General features: G+C 62.4%; 1 protein-coding gene across 1 annotated transcript; it reads right to left on the minus strand.

Moving 5' to 3' along the window:
- Window positions 1–445: 445 nt before the first annotated feature.
- LOC311428953 (polyunsaturated fatty acid lipoxygenase ALOX15B-like) lies at window positions 446–19,749 on the minus strand (the record flags this gene model as incomplete). The annotated part of the gene is made up of 15 exons (XM_084540156.1): window positions 446–739; window positions 1,430–1,600; window positions 2,581–2,681; window positions 3,611–3,732; window positions 4,290–4,459; window positions 4,534–4,620; window positions 9,088–9,288; window positions 10,444–10,587; window positions 11,355–11,527; window positions 13,232–13,332; window positions 14,543–14,596; window positions 16,025–16,109; window positions 17,128–17,389; window positions 18,286–18,498; window positions 19,732–19,749. 15 exons carry the CDS (start codon window positions 19,747–19,749, stop codon window positions 560–562), a joined length of 2,082 nt encoding a protein of 693 aa, XP_084396282.1. The 3' UTR covers window positions 446–559.
- Window positions 19,750–20,813: the final 1,064 nt, after the last annotated feature.

Here is a 20,813-nt window from a genome sequence, read left to right on the forward strand (position 1 = left end):
TCCCAATGTCCCCAAATCCCTGGTGGCCCCATAGCCACACTCCTAGGCACCCCAGTGTCCCCAAAGCCACCGTGTCCCTTGTCCCCACGTCCCATCCCAAAGCACGCAGGGGTTGAGCAGGAGCCACCTTTATTCCATGGGGCAGGGGACAACGGAGACAGGGACAATGGGGACAATGGGGACAATGGGGACAATGGGGACAAAGGGCAGGGGAAACCTTGGAAGGGGCTGGATGGGGACAAGAGGACACGGGGAGGAGGGGACAAAATTGGGGGTGGTGGGGACAGGAAGAGGAGGGGACAGGGACAATGGGGATGGACCGGGAATGGGGGGACACCTGGGGACGTGGGGGGACTTGGGGACATTTTGGGGTGTTGGGGGTACCTGGGGACACCAGAGGACACCAGGGGATGTTGAGGGGCACTTGGGTCAAGGTATGGGTATGGCAGGGGCAGCGCGGCGTTGGGGACATTGGGGACACCGGGGGATTTGGGGACTTGGGAGACTCCTAGGGGTCTTGGGGACACCAGGGGACGCCAGGGGACATTGGGGACGTCCCTCAGATGGCGATGCTGTTCTCGATGGCGGCGGGGTCGAGGTATGGGTATGGCAGGGGCAGCGCGGCGTTGCGGCGCTGGATGTGCCGGGAGATGCGGGCCAGGCGGCGCTGGAAGGCGCCCAGCAGGCGCCGCGGGGCCTCCTCCGTGAAGTGCTCCTCGGGGTACGAGCCCAGCGGGCGCTGTGGCACCAGCACCCATGGGTGGGGGGTACGGGGTTGAGGTGGGAGGGGTCCCAGGGGGAACGGGGAGGGGTCCCTTGGGGAATGGGGGAGGTGTTGGGGAAGGGAGAGGTCGCTCGGGGTCTCTTTGGGGTATGGGGGTCCCTTGGGAATGTGGGGGTCCCTTAGAAACATGGGGGTCCCTTGGGGGAGGTTGGGGTCCCAGGGGTCTCTTGGGGTCCCTTGGAGATGGGGACATCCCTTGGGGTCCCTTGGGGGATGGGGAGGTCCCTTGGGGTAACTTGGGGCCATGGGGGTCCTTTGGGGTCCCTCGGGGATGTAGGGTTCCCTTGGGGTCCTTTAGGAACATGGGGGTCCCTTTGGGGTCCCCTGGGGAGTGGGGAGGTCCCTTGGGGTCCCTTGGGGATGTGAGGGTCCCTTGGGGAAGGTTGGGACCCTTGGGGACATTGGGGACCCTCGGGAACATTTGTGGACCCTTGGGGACATTTGGGGACCCTTGGGGGATGTTGGGGACTCTTGGGAGAGGTTGGGGACCCTTGGGGACATTTGGGGACCCTTGGGGGATGTTGGGGACCCTTGGGGGATGTTGGGGAATCTTGGGCGAGGTTGGGGACCCTTGGGGACATTTGGGGACCCTTGGGGACAGTTGGGGACCCCTGGGGACGCGGGGGGGCTCCCACCCCAGCTCACCCGCTCGCCGGCCTCGTAGCTGACGACGCTGAGCAGGGCGAGGAGGGCGCCGGTGGCCGCGGGGCACGGGAGGGTGGCCAAGAAGCTCTCGGCGGTGGCCTCGGCCTTGGTCCGTGGTGGGGGGCACCGCATGGTCCCCGGGGCGTTGGGCATCCAGGAGTAGAAGTCGTACTGGGGGGCGGGGGCAACCACGGGTCCCTCCGGGGCCACCTGGGGCCTCGTCACGTCCCGTGGCCACCAAATGGTCCCCCAGGGCCACCCGGGGCCTTGTCCCGTGCCGTGGCCACCACAGGGTCCCCTCCAGGCCACCGGGGTCTCTGTCTTCTTCTCTGGGTCCCATTAGCCCTGTGGCCACCCCAGGGCCACCAACTGGTCCCCCAGGGCCACCTGGGTCCTCATCCTGTCCCGAGGCCACCAAATGGTCCCCCCAGGGCCACCTGGGGCCTTGTCCTGTCCCATGGCCACCAAATTGACCCCCAGGGCCACCTGGGACCTTGTCCTGTCCCATGGCCACCAAATTGACCCCCAGGGCCACCTGGGGCCTTGTCCTGTCCCATGGCCACCAAATTGACCCCCAGGGCCACCTGGGGCCTTGTCCTGTCCCATGGCCACCAAATTGACCCCCAGGGCCACCTGGGGCCTTGTCCTGTGCTGTGGCCACCACAGGGTCCCCCAGGGCCACCTGAGTCCCTGACCTCTTCTATGGACCCTGTGAGTCCCGTGGCCACCAAATGGTCCCTCAGGGCCACCTGGGGCCTCATCCTGTCCCGTGGCCACCACAGGGTCCCCAAGGGCCACCTGAGTCCCTGACCTCTTCTATGGACCCCATGAGCCCCATGGCCACCAAATGGTTCCCCAGGGCCACCTCAATCCCTCTCCTCTTCTATGGGCCCCATGGCTACCCAATGGCTACCAAATGATCCTCCAGGGCCACCTGGCTCTTTGTCCTGCCCCACGGCCACTCAGCTCTCTGCCATGCCCCCCAGTGCCCCCCATGGCCACCAAGCTTTCTCCACGGCCAGCCCTGAGCCCTGTGACCACGTGTCCCCACCCTGTCCCCTGGTGTCCCCCACGCCCCCAGGTGACCCCACCACGTCCCCTGGTGTCCCCCACGCCCCCCGGGTGTCCCCGCCGCGTCCCCCCGGTGCTACCTGCCCGCTGTTGACGGCGGCGTGCTGCGCGGAGCAGCGGAAGATGATCATGGTGACGAACTTCACCAGCTCGGGGCGGCTGCAGAGCTTGGCCGGGAAGCCTGGGGGTGACACCCCGGGTGACGTCATCGGTGACGTCATCACCCCGGGTGGCTCGCGTCCTCCCACCGCCCCCCATAGACGTGGCCGTGATGGGGGCACCTTGGCCGTGACCCCATCTTCATGGCCACTGTTGTCACCATCGCTGCGATGTGACCGTGGCTGTAGTGTCACCGTGGCCATCGCCATCGTTGTCACCGTGGCCGTGACCATGGCAAGGATTGTCACCATCAATGAGCCATCATGATAGGACCACGATGATGGCCGTGACAGTCACCCAGACTGTCACCATGACGGGATCGTGACCGTGCTGGCCTTGACGTGACCATGACCATGGCCATGGCCATCACCGTGACCGTCACCGTGATGTGATCATGACCACGGCCATGGCTGTGGCCTTCATCATGACCAGGATCATGGCCATGAGCATCACCAGGATGCCACCGTGACAGTGACCGTGGCCACGTCATCATGACCATGACCATGACCATTGCCATGACCATCGCCATGACCATCGCCATCACCACGACCATCTCCATGACCATCACCATGACCATGACCATGACCATCGCCATGACCGTGGCCATCACCATCTCCATGACCATTGCCATGACCATGACCATGACCATTGCCATCACCATGACCATCGTCATCACCACAACCATCTCCATGACCATCACCATGACCATGACCATCCCCATGACCATCCCCATGGCCATCGCCATCTCCATGATCATCTCCATGACCATGACCATCTCCATGACCATGACCATCTCCATGACCATGACCATGACCATCTTCATGACCATCACCATGACCATGGCCATCTCCATGACCATGACCATCATCATGACCGTGGCCATCACCATCTCCATGACCATGACCATCCCCATGACCATCACCACGACCCCGACCGTCACCAGCCTCGTACCCGATTTCTCGTTGCCCAGCACAGCGTAGGTGAAGATCTCGCCCACCCAATCCTGGAGCTCGGGGTCCTCGACCACGTCACTGTCCTCGTGGTAGTAGAGACCCACGATGCCCTCCACGAAGCTTCAGGACACACAGGGACACCGGTGGGACACGGGGACGGGGCCATACCTGCCATCCCGGCGTCCCCACCCCATAACCCCATCCCCAGTGTCCCCATCCCAATGTCCACATCCCCAAACCACCATCCTGATGTCCCCATCCCCATGTCCCCATCTCAAATGTCCCCATCACCACGTCCCCATCCCCATGTCCCCATCCCCATGTCCCCATCCCCACATCCCCATCCCCAATGTCCCCATCCTGTGACCCCATCCCCAATGTCCCCATCCCCACATTCCCATCCCCGTGTCCCTATCCCCATGTCCCCAACTCCAATGTCCCCATCCCTGATGTCCCCATCCCCAGTGTCCCCATCCCCAATGTCCCCATCACCACGTCCCCACCCCCATGTCCCCATCCCATGATCCCATCCCAATATCCCCATCCCCAATGTCCCCATCCCCAATGTCCCCCTCCTTATGTCCCCATCCCATGACCCCATGCCCATCCCAATGTCCCCCTCCCTATGTCCCCATCCCCACGCCCCCCCCCCCCCGCGTCACCCCCTTGCCCCCCACCTCTCGATAGCCCCCCAGATCTCCAGGGCATCGTCCCGGTAGTGGTAGTTGGGGACGTCGGCGACGCCGCGCCGCGCGATGTCATCGGGGACGCACAGCTCCGCGTAGCTCAGCGCCGCCGTGGCGCGGGCCACCAGCTCCAGCGCCCCCTCCCTCCCGATGGCCGCGGCCTGGGGGGGACGTCACCCGTCACCTCCCGGTGTCCCCGTGTCCCCACGACCCCCCCCCTTGACCCCGCGCTGACCTGGTCGATGATGCCCCCCGGGTTGAGGAGTTTGTCCCTGGCCATGATGTTGATGTGGAAGGTGTAGCGGCCGTGGGGCAGCAGGAGCTGGGGGTAGGGGACAGGGGGACATGGGGTATGGGATATGGGGACAGGGGGACGTGGGGATATGGGATATGGGACATGGGGTATGGGATATGGGGACAGGGGGACGTGGGGTATGGGATATGGGACGTGGGGACATGGGGATATGGGGATGAGGACATGGGGACATGAGGACATAGGACATCAGAGGTGGGACATGGAATATGGGGACATGGGGACGTGGGGGTATGGGATATGGGGATGGGGACATGGGGACATGAGGACATGGGACATCAGAGGTGGGACATGGGACATGGAATATGGGGACGTGGGGACATGGGGGCATCAGAGGTGGGACATGGGGACATCAGAGGTGGAATGTGGGGATATGGGGACATGGGGTATGGGATATGGGGACATGGGGACGTCAGAGGTGGGACATGGGACGTGGGGACGTGGGGACGTGGGGACGTGGGGATATGGGATATGGGGATGGGGACATGGGGACATGAGGACATGGGACATCAGAGGTGGGACATGGGACATGGAATATGGGGACGTGGGGACATGGGGACATCATAGGTGGGACATGGGGACACGGGGGATATGGGGACATGGGGACATCAGAGGTGGAATGTGGGGATATGGGGACATGGGGTATGGAATATGGGGACATGGGGACGTCAGCGGTGGGACATGGGACACGGAATATGGGGACTTTGGGACGTGGGGATATGGGGATGGGGACATCAGAGGTGGGACGTGGGGATGTGAGGATATGGGATATGGGACGTGGGGACTTGGGGACACGAGGACATGGGGATGTGGGGACATGGGGACATGGGACATCAGAGGTGGGACATGGGACATGGAATATGGGGACGTGGGGACGTGGGGAATGGGGATATGGGGACATGGAGACATCAGGGGTGGAATATGGGGACATGGGGACATGGAACATGGGGATATGGGGACACGGGGACATCAGAGGTAGGGCACAGGACATGGGGACATAGGGACATGGGGACATTGATTGTGGGGATATGGGGACATGGGGACATCAGACATGGGATATTTCTGGGTTCAGCTTTTTGGGTTCAGCTTTTTGGGTGCGGGTTTTTGGGTGCAGATTTTTGGGTGCAGGTTTTTGGGTTCAGTTTTCTTGAGTGCAGGTTTTTAGGTTCAGGTTTTAGGGTACAGGTTTGGGATTCAGGTGTTTGGGTGCGGGTTTATGGGTGCAGGTTTTTAGGTTCAGGTTTTTGGTTCAGATTTTTGTGTGTGGGTTTTTGGGTGCGTGTTTTTGGGTACAGGTTTTTAGGTTCAGGTTTTTGGGTTCAGCTTTTTGGGTGCGGGTTTTTGGGTTCAAGTTTAGGGTACAGGTTTGGGATACAGGATTTTGGGTGCAGCTTTTTGGGTGCAGGTTTTTTGGTACAGGTTTTTGGGTTTAGGTTTTTGGGTTTAGGTTTTTGGGTTTAGGTTTTTGGGTGTGGTTCTTGGGTGCAGGTTTTTGGGTGCAGGTTCTTGGGTGCGGGTTTTTGGGTGCGGGTTTTTGGGTTCAGGTTTTTAGGTTCAGCTTTTTGGGTTCAGCTTTTTGGGTGCAGGTTTTTGGGTTCAGCTTTTTGGGTTCAGCTTTTTGGGTGCGGGTTTCTGGGTGCAGGTTTTAGGTTCAGCTTTTTGGGTGCGGGTTTTCAGGCTCAGGTTTCGGGGCGCACGTTTTGGGGTGCAGGTTTCGGGGCACAGGTTTCGGGGTGCGGGTTTTCAGGCTCAGGTTTTGGGGTGCGGGTTTTGGGGTGCGGGTTTTCAGGCTCAGGTTTCGGGGCGCACGTTTCGGGGTGCGGGTTTCGGGGTGCAGGTTTCAGGCTCAGGTTTCGGGGTGCAGGTTTCGGGGTGCAGGTTTTGGGGTGCAGGTTTCAGGCTCAGGTTTCGGGGTGCAGGTTTCGGGGTGCGGGTTTTCAGGCTCAGGTTTTGGGGTGCAGGTTTTGGGGTGCAGGTTTCAGGCTCAGGTTTCGGGGTTCAGCTTTTTAGGTGCGGGTTTTCAGGCTCAGGTTTCGGGGCACAGGTTTCGGGGTGCGGGTTTTCAGGCTCAGGTTTTGGGGTGCAGGTTTTGGGGTGCAGGTTTCAGGCTCAGGTTTCGGGGCGCACGTTTTGGGGTGCGGGTTTTGGGGTGCAGGTTTCAGGCTCAGGTTTCGGGGCGCACGTTTCGGGGTGCAGGTTGTTGGGTGCGGGTTTTTGGGTGCGGGTTTTTGGGTTCAGGTTTTTAGGTTCAGCTTTTTGGGTTCAGCTTTTTGGGTTCAGCTTTTTGGGTGCGGGTTTCTGGGTGCAGGTTTTAGGTTCAGCTTTTTGGGTGCGGGTTTTTGGGTTCAGCTTTTTGGGTGCGGGTTTTCAGGCTCAGGTTTCGGAGTGCGGGTTTTGGGGTGCAGGTTTTTAGGTTCAGCTTTTTGGGTGCAGCTTTTTGTGTGCGGGTTTTTGGCTTCAGCTTTTTGGGTGCGAGTTTTTGGGTGCGGGTTTTCAGGCTCAGGTTTTGGGGTGCAGGTTTTGGGGTGCAGGTTTTGGGGTGCAGCTTTTTGCGTGTGGCTTTCAGGCTCAGGTTTCGGGGTGCAGGTTTTGGGGTGCAGGTTTCGTGGTGCGGGTTTTCAGGCTCAGGTTTTGGGGTGCGGGTTTTGGGGTGCGGGTTTTCAGGCTCAGGTTTCGGGGCGCACGTTTCGGGGCGCACGTTTCGGGGTGCGGGTTTTGGGGTGCAGGTTTCAGGCTCAGGTTTCGGGGTGCAGGTTTCGGGGTGCAGGTTGTTGGGTGCGGGTTTTTGGGTGCGGGTTTTTGGGTTCAGGTTTTTAGGTTCAGCTTTTTGGGTTCAGCTTTTTGGGTTCAGCTTTTTGGGTGCGGGTTTCTGGGTGCAGGTTTTTGGGTGCGGGTTTTTGGGTTCAGCTTTTTGGGTGCGGGTTTTCAGGCTCAGGTTTCGGGGAGCACGTTTTGGAGTGCAGGTTTCAGGCTCAGGTTTCGGGGTGCAGGTTTTGGGGTGCAGGTTTCAGGCTCAGGTTTCGGGGTGCAGGTTTCGGGGTGAGGGTTTTCAGGCTCAGGTTTTGGGGTGCAGGTTTTGGGGTGCAGGTTTCAGGCTCAGGTTTCGGGGTTCAGCTTTTTGGGTGCGGGTTTTCAGGCTCAGGTTTCGGGGCACAGGTTTCGTGGTGCGGGTTTTCAGGCTCAGGTTTTGGGGTGCGGGTTTTGGGGTGCGGGTTTTCAGGCTCAGGTTTCGGGGCGCACGTTTCGGGGCGCACGTTTCGGGGTGCGGGTTTTGGGGTGCAGGTTTCAGGCTCAGGTTTCGGGGTGCAGGTTTCGGGGTGCAGGTTGTTGGGTGCGGGTTTTTGGGTGCGGGTTTTTGGGTTCAGGTTTTTAGGTTCAGCTTTTTGGGTTCAGCTTTTTGGGTTCAGCTTTTTGGGTGCGGGTTTCTGGGTGCAGGTTTTTGGGTGCGGGTTTTTGGGTTCAGCTTTTTGGGTGCGGGTTTTCAGGCTCAGGTTTCGGGGAGCACGTTTTGGAGTGCAGGTTTCAGGCTCAGGTTTCGGGGTGCAGGTTTTGGGGTGCAGGTTTCAGGCTCAGGTTTCGGGGTGCAGGTTTCGGGGTGAGGGTTTTCAGGCTCAGGTTTTGGGGTGCAGGTTTTGGGGTGCAGGTTTCAGGCTCAGGTTTCGGGGTTCAGCTTTTTGGGTGCGGGTTTTCAGGCTCAGGTTTCGGGGCACAGGTTTCGTGGTGCGGGTTTTCAGGCTCAGGTTTTGGGGTGCGGGTTTTGGGGTGCGGGTTTTCAGGCTCAGGTTTCGGGGCGCACGTTTCGGGGCGCACGTTTCGGGGTGCGGGTTTTGGGGTGCAGGTTTCAGGCTCAGGTTTCGGGGTGCAGGTTTCGGGGTGCAGGTTGTTGGGTGCGGGTTTTTGGGTGCGGGTTTTTGGGTTCAGGTTTTTAGGTTCAGCTTTTTGGGTTCAGCTTTTTGGGTTCAGCTTTTTGGGTGCGGGTTTCTGGGTGCAGGTTTTTGGGTGCGGGTTTTTGGGTTCAGCTTTTTGGGTGCGGGTTTTCAGGCTCAGGTTTCGGGGAGCACGTTTTGGAGTGCAGGTTTCAGGCTCAGGTTTCGGGGTGCAGGTTTTGGGGTGCAGGTTTCAGGCTCAGGTTTCGGGGTGCAGGTTTCGGGGTGAGGGTTTTCAGGCTCAGGTTTTGGGGTGCAGGTTTTGGGGTGCAGGTTTCAGGCTCAGGTTTCGGGGTTCAGCTTTTTGGGTGCGGGTTTTCAGGCTCAGGTTTCGGGGCACAGGTTTCGGGGTGCGGGTTTTCAGGCTCAGGTTTTGGGGTGCGGGTTTTGGGGTGCAGGTTTCAGGCTCAGGTTTCGGGGCGCGGGTTTTGGGGTTCAGGTTTTTAGGTTCAGCTTTTTGGGTTCAGCTTTTTGGGTGCGGGTTTCAGGCTCAGGTTTCGGGGCGCACGTTTCGGGGCGCACGTTTCGGGGCGCGGGTTTCGGGGCCCACCTTGTAGAGGGGGTGGCAGGCGGGCAGGCGCAGGGTGGCGATGGCGAAGACCTCGGCCAGGAAGTGGGTGAGCAGCAGGTGAGCCACCACCTCGTGCAGCTGCACGTGGGCGCTGCGCACCCACAGCTTGGCCAGCTCCCAGCACCACGGCGCGTCCCCCGCCACGAACACCGGCACCTCCGGGCCGGGCTGCTGAGACAGCTGGGGGGGGGGGACACGGGGGGGGGTGGGTGTTGGTGGGGGGGGTAATGGGGTGGGGGTAATGGGGTGGGGTGTTGGGGGGGGGCATGGAGATATGGGATACGGGGACGTGGGGGTATTGGGGTGGGGGTAGTGGGGTGGGGGGGTGTTGGGGGGGGTATTGGGGTGGGGGTGTTGGGGTGGGGGGGTATTGGGGTGGGGGGGTATTGGGGGGGGTGTTGGGGGGGGGCATTGGGGGGGGTGTTGGGGTGGGGGTGTTGGGGTGGAGGGGTATTGGGGTGGGGGGTGTGGGGATGTGGGGGTATTGGGGTGGGGGTATTGGGGGGGGGTGTTGGGGTGGGGGGGTATTGGGGGGGGGTGTTGGGGTGGGGGGGTATTGGGGGGGTGTTGGGGTGGGGGTATTGGGGTGGGGGTATTGGGGTGGGGGGGTATTGGGGGGGGGTTGGGGTGGGGGTATTGGGGTGGGGGGGTATTGGGGTGGGGGGGTATTGGGGGGGGTGTTGGGGTGGGGGTATTGGGGGGGGTATTGGGGGGGTGTTGGGGTGGGGGGGTATTGGGGGGGGTGTTGGGGTGGGGGGGTATTGGGGGGGTGTTGGGGTGGGGGTATTGGGGTGGGGGTATTGGGGTTGGGGGGTGTTGGGGTGGGGGGGTATTGGGGGGGTGTTGGGGTGGGGGTATTGGGGTGGCGGTATTGGGGTGGGGGGCATGGGGACGTGGAGATATGGGACGTGGGGATGTGGGGACATGGGGGTGGGGGGCGTGGGGACGTGGGGATATCGGGGTGGGGGCACGGGGATATGGGATGCGGGGGCATGGAGATATGGGACAGGGGACATGGGGATATGGGGACATGGAGACATGGAGATAGGGGACGTGGGGACATGGAGATATGGGACAGGGGGATGTAGGGTGTGGGGAATTGGGGACAATGGGGACATGGGACAGGGGGAATAGGACGTGGGGACACGGGACAGGGGAATATGGGGACATGGGGTCACCATGGGGTCACCATGGGGTCACCATGGGGTCACCATGGGGCCATGGGGCAGGGCAATATGGGGACATGGGAAATGGGGACATGGGATATGGGGACATGGGGACACGGGGACACGGGGTCAGGGGGGGACATCGCCCCCCCCCCCCGGGGGGTCCTACCTGGATGGCGAGGGGCAGCAGCGTCCCCTCGGGGCTCAGCCAGAGCAGGCAGAGGGGGGCGGCGGTGAATTGGGGCTCCCCCCCGATGCGCCCCGTGGGCAGCCCCTCCAGCAGCGCGTAGTCGGCCACGAACACGCGCCCCCCCTGCACGGACACCGTCGGACCCCCGCCCGGGACCCCCACCCAGGACCCCCCCCCCCCTCGGGACCCCCACCCCAGGACCTCACTGCTTGGTTTCTCCCCCCCCCCCCCCCAGGGATTGGGACCCCAACCCTTGGGAATCCCGGTTTCTGGGACCCCCAATTCCTGGGACCCCAAAATCTTGGGACCCCCAATTCCTGAGACCCGGTGACCCCAACACCTGGGACCCCAAAATATCTGGGAGCCCAAACCCTGGGACCCCAATCCCCGGGACCCCAAACCCTGGGACCCCAATTCCTGAGACCCCAATCTCTGCCCCCCCCCCCCAATTCCTGGGACCCCCCAATGCCTGGGACCACCCGAACCCCAGTGCCTGGGACCCCAGTTCCTAAGACCCCCAATTCCTGGGACCCCCAAACCTTGGGAACCCCAAATCCTGAGACCCCCCAATTCCTGGGACCCCCAACCCAAAGGAATCCCAATCCCAAGAACTCCAAGCCCTAGGACCCCAATCCCTGAGCCCCCCCAATTCCTGGGACCCCCAATCCCTGCCCCCTTCCTCCCCCCCCCCCAGTTCCTGGGACCCCAACTCCTGGGACCCCCAACCCAAAGAAACCCCAATCCCTGCCCCCCCAGTCCCTGTCCCCCCAACCCCTGCCCCCTTAATCCCTAGGACCCCAACCCTTGTGCCCCCCAAATCTTCCCCCCCCAACCCCTTCCCCCCTCCCCGACCCCCCAAAACGCCCCCCCCCCCCAAAACGCGCCCCCACCTCCATCTCGCGCTGCAGGCAGGTGTCGGGGCCCAGGCTGGGGGCCACCATGGGGGGGGTGACGGCGAAGTTGGGGGGCAGGCGGGGGCAGCGGCGCAGCAGGACGGGGTTCACCCCGCTCAGGTACTGCGCCCCGAAAAACGCGTCGTCCCGCCAGTGCCGCACCACGTACTCTGCGGGACCCCAAAACCTCACACGGGGACCCCAAAACCTCGATAAGAGGGGACCCCAAAACCCCACGGGGAAAACCCCAAAACCCCAATAAGAGGGGACCCCAAAGCCTCACAGCGGGGACCCCAAAACCCCACGGGGGGACCCCAAAAATCCCTGATAATAGGGGATCCCCAAACCCTCCATAATAGGGGATCCCCAAACCACACAGCGGGGACCCCAAAAGCCCACAGTGGGAGACCCCAAAACCTTTCATAATAGGGGATCCCCAAAACCCCACGGGGGGGAAGACTCTAAAACCCCTGATAATAGGGGACCCCAAAACCACACAGCAGGGGACCCCAAAACCTTTTATAATAGGGGACCCCAAAACCTCACAGAGGGACCCCAAAACCTGGATATGGGGGACCCTAAAAGCCCTGATAATAGGGGACCCCAAAACTACACAGCAGGAACCCAAAAACCTTTCATAATAGGGGACCCCAAAACCTCACAATGGGGACCCCAAAACCCCACGGGGAGACCCCAAAAGTCCCTGGTAATAGGGGACCCCAAAACCACACAGCAGGGGACCCCAAAACCCCTGATAAGAGAGGATCCCAAAACCCCGATAAGAGGGGACCCCAAAACCTCACAGCGGGGACCCCAAAACCCCACGGGGGGGACCCCAAAAGCCTTGATAATAGGGGACCCCAAAACCACACAGCAGGGACCCCAGAACTCCTGATAAGAGGGGACCCCAAAACCCCACGGGGGGGACCCCAAAAGCCTTGATAATAGGGGACTCCAAAACCACACAGCAGGGACCCCAGAACTCCTGATAAGAGGGGACCCCAAAACCCCACGGGGGGGACCCTAAAACACCTGATAAGAGAGGACCCCAAAACCTCACAGTGGGGACCCCAAAACCTGGATATGAGGGCCCCAAAACCCTTGACACTGGGACAACCCCAAAAGCCCTGATAATAGGGGATCCCAAAACCCCACAGCAGGAGCCCCCAAAACCTGGACATGGGGGATCCTAAAAACCCTGATAATAGGGGATTCCAAAACCTCACAGTGCAGACCCCAAAACCCGCGGGGGGACCCCAAAACCCCTCATAACAGGGGACCCCAAAACCCCACAGCAGGGGACCCCAAAATCCCTGACACCAAGGGAACCCCAAAACCTGGACCCTGGGGGACCCCAAAACCTATAACACCGGGGGGACCTCAATTCTCTGCCAGTGGGGGACCCCAAAACCCCTCAATGGGGGGTCCCAAAACCCCAGACATTTGGGGTCCCCCAAAACCTCGACACCGGGATCGACCCCAAACCCCAAATCCCAAACACCGGGGGACCCCAAAAACCGGCCATGCCCCCCCCACCCCCGCCGGGGTGGGGTTATCAGGGGGTTTGAGGTGCTATGGGGTTTTGGGGTACTATGGGGTTTTTGGGGTGCTATGTTTTTTGGGGGGGTATTATGGTTTTTTTGGGGTGCTATGGATTTCTTGGGGGTAATACGGGTTTTTTGGGGTGCTATGGGGTTTTGGGGTGCTATGGGGTTTTTGGGGTGCTACGGGTTTTTGGGGTGCTATGGGTTTTTTGGGGGTACTATGGGGTTTTTGGGGTGCTATGGGGTTTTGGGGGGTACTATGTTTTTTTTGGGATGCTACGGGGTTTTTGGGGTGCTATGGGGTTTTTGGGGTGCGGGGGGGGCACTCACCGCCGGCGGGGGTCCCCGGGCACCCCAAAGTCTCGTGGAGCTCATCGAAGCTGCGCCAGGAGCCCCCCCCGTGAAGACCCCGCAGCCGCACCCGGACCTGGCTGGGGATGGGGGATATGGGGTCATGGGGTCGTGGGGTTATGGGGTCGTGGGGTTATGGGGTTATATGGGGACATGGGGACAGGGGGATATGGGGTTGTGGGATTATGGGGTTATGGGGTCACGGGGTTATGGGGTCGTGGGGTTATGAAGATATATGGGGATAGGGGAATATGGGGTTATGGGGTCATTGGGTTATGGGGTTGTGGGGTTATGGGGTCGTGGGGTTGGGGGGTCATGGGGATATGGGGTTCATAGGGTTGGGGGGACAGGGGGATGGGGTGATATGGGGTTATAGGGTCATGGGGTTATGGGGTCGTGGGGTTATGGGGTTGTGGGGGTGTGGGGTTATGGAGATATATGGGGATACGGGGATATGGGGACAGGGGGATATGGGGTCGTGGGGTTATGGGGTCATGGGGATATGGGGACAGGGGGATGGGGGGTTATGGGGTGCGGGGTTGTGGGGTTATGGGGTTATATGGGGACATGGGGATGGGGGATATGGGGTTATAGGTTATGGGGTCATGGCATTATGGGATCATGGGGTTATGGGGTCGAGGGGTTGTGGAGATATACGGGGAGATGGGGACAGGGGGAGATGGGGTTATGGGGTGCGGGGTTGTGGGGTTGTGGGGTCATGGGGTCATGGGGTTATGGTGATATATGGGGTTATGGGGACATGGGGCCATTTGGGGCCATTAGGGGGCCCTCATTTGGGGCCCTTTTGGGCCCTTTTGGGCCCTTTGGGACCCTTTGGGACCCTTTGGGGCCTTTTGGGGCCTTTTGGGGCCTTTTGGGACCCTTTGGGGCCTTTTGGGGCCATTTAGGGCCATTTGGGGCCATTTGGAGCCTTATGGGGCCTTTTGGGACCCTTTGGGGCCTTTTGGGGCCCTTCATTTGGAACCTTTTGGGGCCATTTGGGGCCCCTCATTTTGGGCCCTTTGTGACCTTTTGGGGCCCTTTGGGCCCTTTTGGGCCCTTTGGGACCCTTTGGGGCCTTTTGGGGCCATTTTGGGGCCTTTTGGGGCCATTTAGGGCCATTTGGGGCCTTATGGGGCCTTTTGGGACCCTTTGGGGCCTTTTGGGGCCATTTGGGGCCCCTCATTTTGGGTCCTTTGTGACCTTTTGGGGCCCTTTGGGCCCTTTTGGGCCCTTTGGGACCCTTTGGGGCCTTTTGGGGCCATTTTGGGGCTTTTTGGGGCCACTCACGCGGCGGCGATGCGTGCGGCCACGGTGGCTTGGTGTCCCAGGGGGAAGGCCAGGCTGGGGGACAGCGGGGGGGGCCCGGGGGGGCCGGGGGGGGGCCCCGGGCACAGGAGGGGGGGCAGCGCCCGCAGGCGCCACGGCCACCCCGGGGCGAAGGGCTCCCACCTGGGGGGACCAGTAAGACCAGTAAGAACCAGTAACGCCTTCCCGGTGCCCCCAGTAACGCCCCCAAGTGGCCTCCCAGTGCCCCCCAGTTCTCCCAGTCACACCCCAGTTCTCCCAGTAACACCCCAGTGCCTCCCAGTGGCATCAGGATCCACCTTAGTGTCCTCCCAGTGCCTCCCAGTAGGACCAGTAAGACCAGTAACCCCCTCCCAGTGCCCCCAGTAACACCCCCCAGTGCTCCCCAGTTCTCCCAGTGCTCCCCCAGTTCTCCCAGGGCCTCCCAGTGGCATCAAAATCCACCTTAGTGTCCTCCCAGTGCCTCCTACTGCTTCCCAGTAAGACCAGTAACCCCCTCCCAGTGCCCCCAGTAACGCCCCCCTAGTGTCACCCTGGTTCTCCCAGTGTCATCACAGGTCTCCCAGTAACACCCCTGTGTGTCCCAGTAACAACCCAGTGCCCCCAATTGTGTCAGAAACCACCTCAGTGTCCTCCCAGTGCCTCCCAGTAAGACCAGTAACCCCCTTGGAACACTCTCAGTGCCCCCAGTAACACCCCCCAGTGCCCCCCAGTTCTCCCAGTGCACCCCAGTTCTCCCAGTGCCTCCCAGTGGCATCAGAATCCACCTTAGTCCTTTCAGTGCCTCCCAGTAAGACCAGTAACCCCCTCCCAGTGCCCCCAGTAATGCCCCCCCAGTGCCCCCCAGTTCTCCCACTAACACCCCAGTGCCTCCCTGTGGCACCAGAAACCACCTTAGTGTCCTCCCAGTACCTCCCAGTGCTCCCCAGTGTCTCCTAGTAAGACCAGTAACACCCTCCCAGTGCCCCCAGTTCTCCCAGTGCCCCCCAGTTCTCCCACTAACACCCCAGTGCCTCCCAGTGCCACCAGTAACCCCCTCTGTGCCCTCCCAGTGCCTCCCCAATTCTTCCATTGACACACCAGTGCCTCCCATTCCCTTCTCATTCCTTCCCAGTCCCTCCCAGTCCCTCCCAATCCTTTCCCAGTCCCTCCCAGTCCACTCCTAGTCCCTCCTAATCCCCTCCTATCCCCTCCCAGTCCCCTCCCAGTCCCACCCAGTCCTCTCCCAGTCCCCTCCTAATCCCCTCCTAGTCCTCTCCCAGCCCCTCCCAGTCCCTTCCAGTGCTCCCAGTCCCCTCCCAGTTCTTCACAGTCCCTCCCAGTCCCTCCCAATCTTTTCCCAGTCCCTCCCAATCCTTTCCCAGTCCCTCCCAGTCCACTCCTAGTCCCTCCCAATCCCCTCCCATCCCCTCCCAATCCCCTCCCAGCCCCTCCCAGTCCCTCCCAGTGCTCCCAGTCCCTTACTGGAAGGCCTCCCTGCGCTCCCGCAGCTCCTCCAGGCGGTGCCGCAGCAGCCGCGGCTCCGAGGCGTCCTCCCGGGGCGTGCGGGCTGGGGACAGGGGGGGGACATTGGGGACATGGGGGGGACAGGGGGACATTGGGGACAGGGGGACATGGGGGAGACATGGGGGGGACAGGGGGTACAGGGGGACATTGGGGGGACATGGGGACATTGGGGGACATCGGGGGGACAGGGACAATCCCCACGGTGTCCCCATGTCCCCATGGTGTTTCCGTGTCCCCAAGGTGTCCCCAGAGTGTTCCCACGCCCCCCCCATGTCCCCAAGGTGTCCCCACGCCCCCCTCATGTCCCCAACGTGTCCCCATGCCCCCCCCGTCACCCCCATGTCCCCCCGTGTCCCCCACCGCCATATTGTCCCCATGTCCCCCCAGTGTCCCCATATCCCCAAGGTGTCCCCAAGGTGTCCCCAAAGTGCACCCCTTCACCCCCACGCACCACCCATGTCCCCAAGGTGTCCCCTTGCCCCCCCCATCCCCTCCATGTCCCCATGGTTTCCCCGTGTCCCCCATCCCCATATTGTCCCCATGTCCCCCCAGTGTCCCCATGTCCCCAAGGTGTCCCCACCCCCCCCCATGTCCCCATGTCCCCAAAGTGTCCCCAAGGTGTTCCCATGCCCCCCCCATCACCCCCATGTCCCCATGGTGTCCCCGTGTCCCGCACCCCCATACTGTCCCCATGTCCCCAAGGTGTCCCCATGCCCCCCCGTCACCCCCATGTCCCCCCATGACCCCATCCCCATATTGTCCCCATGTCCCCCCCATGTCCCCAACGTGTCCCCACGCCCCCCCCATGTCCCCAACGTGTCCCCACGCCCCCCCCATGTCCCCAAGGTGTCCCCATGTCCCTCATGCCCATATTGTCCCCATGTCCCCCCAGTGTCCCCACGCCCCCCCCATGTCCCCATGTCCCCAAGGTGTCCCCATGCCCCCACGTCACCCCCATGTCCCCCCATGACCCCATCCCCATATTGTCCCCACGCCCCCCCCATGTCCCCAAAGTGTCCCCACGCCCCCCCCCATGTCCCCACGCCCCCCCCCCCCCATACCAGTGCCCTCTCTCAGCTCCAGGCAGCCGCTCTCCAGCCAGCGGTAACAGGGGAAGGTGACCTCGGGGAGGGGGGCGTCCCCACGGGGGGGGTCCTCACCGGGGGAGGGGGTCCCGGGGGGGTCCCCGGGGGGGGAGGTGACGGTGACGTGGGCGCAGAACCAGCGGTCGGGGAGCAGGGCCCCCCCCAGGGGCTCCTTGTGCAGCCTCAGCAGCAGCAGCGGCCCCAGGGGGGGGCCCGGGGGCACCTCGGCCACCACCGTCTGGGGGGGGGGGGGGGTCGGGGGGGGGCGTCACCCCCTGCTCCCAGTGCTCCCAGTTCAGCCCAGTGCACCCCAGTCCCCCCCCAACCCCTTTCAGCCCCTCTCAGTGCCACTCCCAGTGCTCCCAGTTCAGCCCAGTGCCCCCCAGTCCCCCCCCCAACCCCTTTCAGCCCCTCTCAGCACCCCCTCCCAGTGCTCCCAGTTCAGCCCAGTGCACCCCAGTCCCCCCCCAACCCCTTTCATCCCCTCTCAGCACCCCCTCCCAGTGCTCCCAGTTCAGCCCAGTTCGGCCCAGTGACCCCCAGTGTCCCCCTCTGCCCCTTTCAGCCCCCCTCAGTGCCACCCCCAGTGCTCCCAGTCCCTCCCAGTGCCCCCCAGTCTCTCCCAGTCCCTCCCAGTAGCCCCTCAGTCTCTCCCAGTAGCCCCCCAGCCCCCTCCCCAGTGCTCCCGGTCCCTCCCAGTGCCCCCCAGTCTCTCCCAGTCCCTTCCAGTAGCCCCCCAGTCCTCCCCCAGCCCCCTACCCATTGCTCCCAGTGCCTCCCAGTGCTCCCCAGTGTCCCTCCCAGTGCCCCCCAGTCTCTCCCAGTCCCTCCCAGTAGCCCCCCAGCCCCCTCCCCAGTGCTCCCAGTCCCTCCCAGTACCCCCTCAGCCCCCTCCCCAGTGCTCCCAGTCCCTCCCAGTAGCCCTCCAGCCTCCTCCCCAGTGCTCCCAGTCCCTCCCAGTGCCCCCCAGTCCCTCCCAGTAGCCCCCCAGTCCCTCCCAGTGCCCCCCAGTCCCTCCCAGTAGCCCCCCAGTCTCTCCCAGTCCTTCCCAGTAGCCCCCCAGCCCCCTCCCCAGTGCTCCCAGTGCCTCCCAGTGCCCCCCAGTCCCTCCCAGTCCCCCCCCAGTGCACTCACGGAGCCGGGCTGCAGGCAGTGGCGGGGCCAGGCGAGGTGGCAGGGGGGGCTCTGGCCCCGTGCCCCCACCAGGGTGACGGTGACGGGCGCCAGCGTCCCCGCGCCCCACTCCGTCCCCGTTGTCACCCGCAGCCGGTAGCGGGGGGGGCCCGGGGGGGGCTCGGGGGTCTCTAAAGGGGTCTTGGGGGGGGTCTCGGGGGGGGTCTCGGGGGTCTTCGAGGGGACATCGGGGGTCTTCAGGGATTCCAGTGTCGCTGGGGGGCTGGGGGGGTCTTGGGGTCCTTGGGGACACCGGGGTCCTGGGAGGTCCTGAGGGTCTTTGGGGTCCTGGGGTCTTTGGGGTCTTGGGGTCCTTGGGGTCCTTAGGGACACCGGGGTCCCACTGGGTTCTTGGGGTCCTGGGGTCCTGGGGGTCTTTGGGGTCCTTGGGGACACTGGGGTCCCACTGGGTCCTTGGGGTCCTGGGGGTCTTGGGGTCACTGGGGTCCTGCTGGGTTCTTGGGGTCCTGGGGGTCTTGGGGTTCGTGGGGTCTTGAGGGTCCTCGGGGTCTTGGGGTCCTTGGGGTCACTGCAGTACCGCTGGGTCCTTGGGGTCTGGGGGTCCTGGGGTCCTGGGGTCCTTGGGGTCCTTGGGATCTGGGGGTCCTGTGGGTCTTGGGGTCACTGGGGTCCTGCTGGGTTCTTGGGGTCCTGGGGTCCTTGGGGTCACTGGAGGTCTTTGGGGTCCTGCTGGGTCCTTGGGAACAGCAGGGACTGGGGGTCTTGGGGGTCCTGGGGGACACCGGGGTCCCACTGGGTCTTTGGGGTCCTGGGGGTCTTGGGGTCCCTGGGGACAGCGGGGTCCCTCGACGCTCCCGGTCCTCCTCCGCTTCCCTGTGCCTCTCCCCCAGTTCCCAGCCTTGTCCCAGTCTCTCCCAGTCCCTCCCAGTCCCTCCCAGTGCCCCCCGCACCGACCGGTCCGAGCGGTCCCTGGCCCCCCATCCTGGCCACCACCCACCCACAGACCCCAGTCCCACCCAGTTTCTCCCAGTTCCTCCCAGTGCCACCTAATTCCTCCCAGTGCTGCCTAGTTCCACAGACCCCAGTCCCTCCCAGTAAGACCAGTTCCAGCCCTGATTTTATCAATGGCCTCTCACCCAGTTCCACCCCAGTTAAACCCCAGTCCCACCAGTAAGCCTCGGGCCCGCTCCCACCCCTCTTACACCACTGGGCCCAGTAAGACCAGTTCCAAACCAGTTCTAGCCCAGTTTGGGCCACCAGGACCGAGCCCAATCCCAGTCACGCCCCAGTTCCAACCCCAGTTCCTACCACTGGGCTGGGCCCATGTCCCAGTTTGACCCAGTTTGACCCAGTAAGACCGGGACCCAGCCCAGTTACCCCCTGTTACGCCATTGCACCAGTATGACCAGTTCCAGATGAGCCATCTAGGTTCTTCCTGGTCCATACTGGTGTGCACTGGTCCATACTGGTGCACACTGGACCATTTAGGTTCTTACTGGGCCATACTGTTTTGTGCTGGTTCATACTGGTGTGTGCTGGTCCGTTTAGGTTCTTACTGGTCCATACTGGCGTGTGATCACCTCAGTTCTTACTGGTCTATACTGTTTTGTGCTGGTTCATACTGGTGTGTGATGGTCTGTTTAGGTTCTTACTGGTCCATACTGGTGTGTGATCACCTCAGTTCTTACTGATCCATACAGTTTTGTGCTGGTTCATACTGGTGTGTGATGGTCTGTCTAGGTTCTTACTGGTCCAGACTGGTGCGCACTGGCCCATTACACCTGTCACAATTCCCACACACGCGTGTCCATCCCCACACGCATGTTCCCACCCCCTTACACGCGTGTTCCCACCCCCTTACACGCGTGTTCCCACCCCCTTACACGCGTGTTCCCACCCCCTTACACGCGTGTTCCCACCCCCTTACACGCGTGTTCCCACCCCCTTACACGCGTGTTCCCACCCCCTTACACGCGTGTTCCCACCCCCTTACACGCGTGTTCCCACCCCCTTACACGCGTGTTCCCACCCCCTTACACGCGTGTTCCCATCCCCACACGCGTGTTCCCATCCCCACACGCGTGTTCCCATCCCCTTACACACACACCCATGTCCATTCCCACATATTTTTAATCCCTGCACACGCGTGTGCCCGTCCCATGTCATGCTCCCCACACACGTGTCCAACCCCACACACGTGTCCCCATCCCTTTACATGTCACGGTCCCCACACACGTGTGTCCAACCCCACATGCGTGTGCCCACCCCCTACACATGTTCCCATCCCCCCCACGTGTCCCCATCCCCTTACATGACCCTTGCACACACGTGTAAATCCCCACACGCGTGTTCAAACCCCTGGCACACGTGCCCAGCTCCTTTATTGGCCACCCGGGTGCCACCGGGGTTGGGGACACTGGGGGACATTGTGGAGGGGGCATCTGGGGGTGTTGGGGACAGGGGGACAGGTAGGGTCATGGGGGGGCACCTGGGGAGTGTTGGGGTCACCTGGGGACTCTTGGGGATGT

This window comes from Aythya ferina (assembly GCF_964211825.1).
Source record: "Aythya ferina genome assembly, contig: HAP1_SCAFFOLD_207, whole genome shotgun sequence".
In the NCBI taxonomy this organism is placed as follows: domain Eukaryota; kingdom Metazoa; phylum Chordata; class Aves; order Anseriformes; family Anatidae; genus Aythya; species Aythya ferina.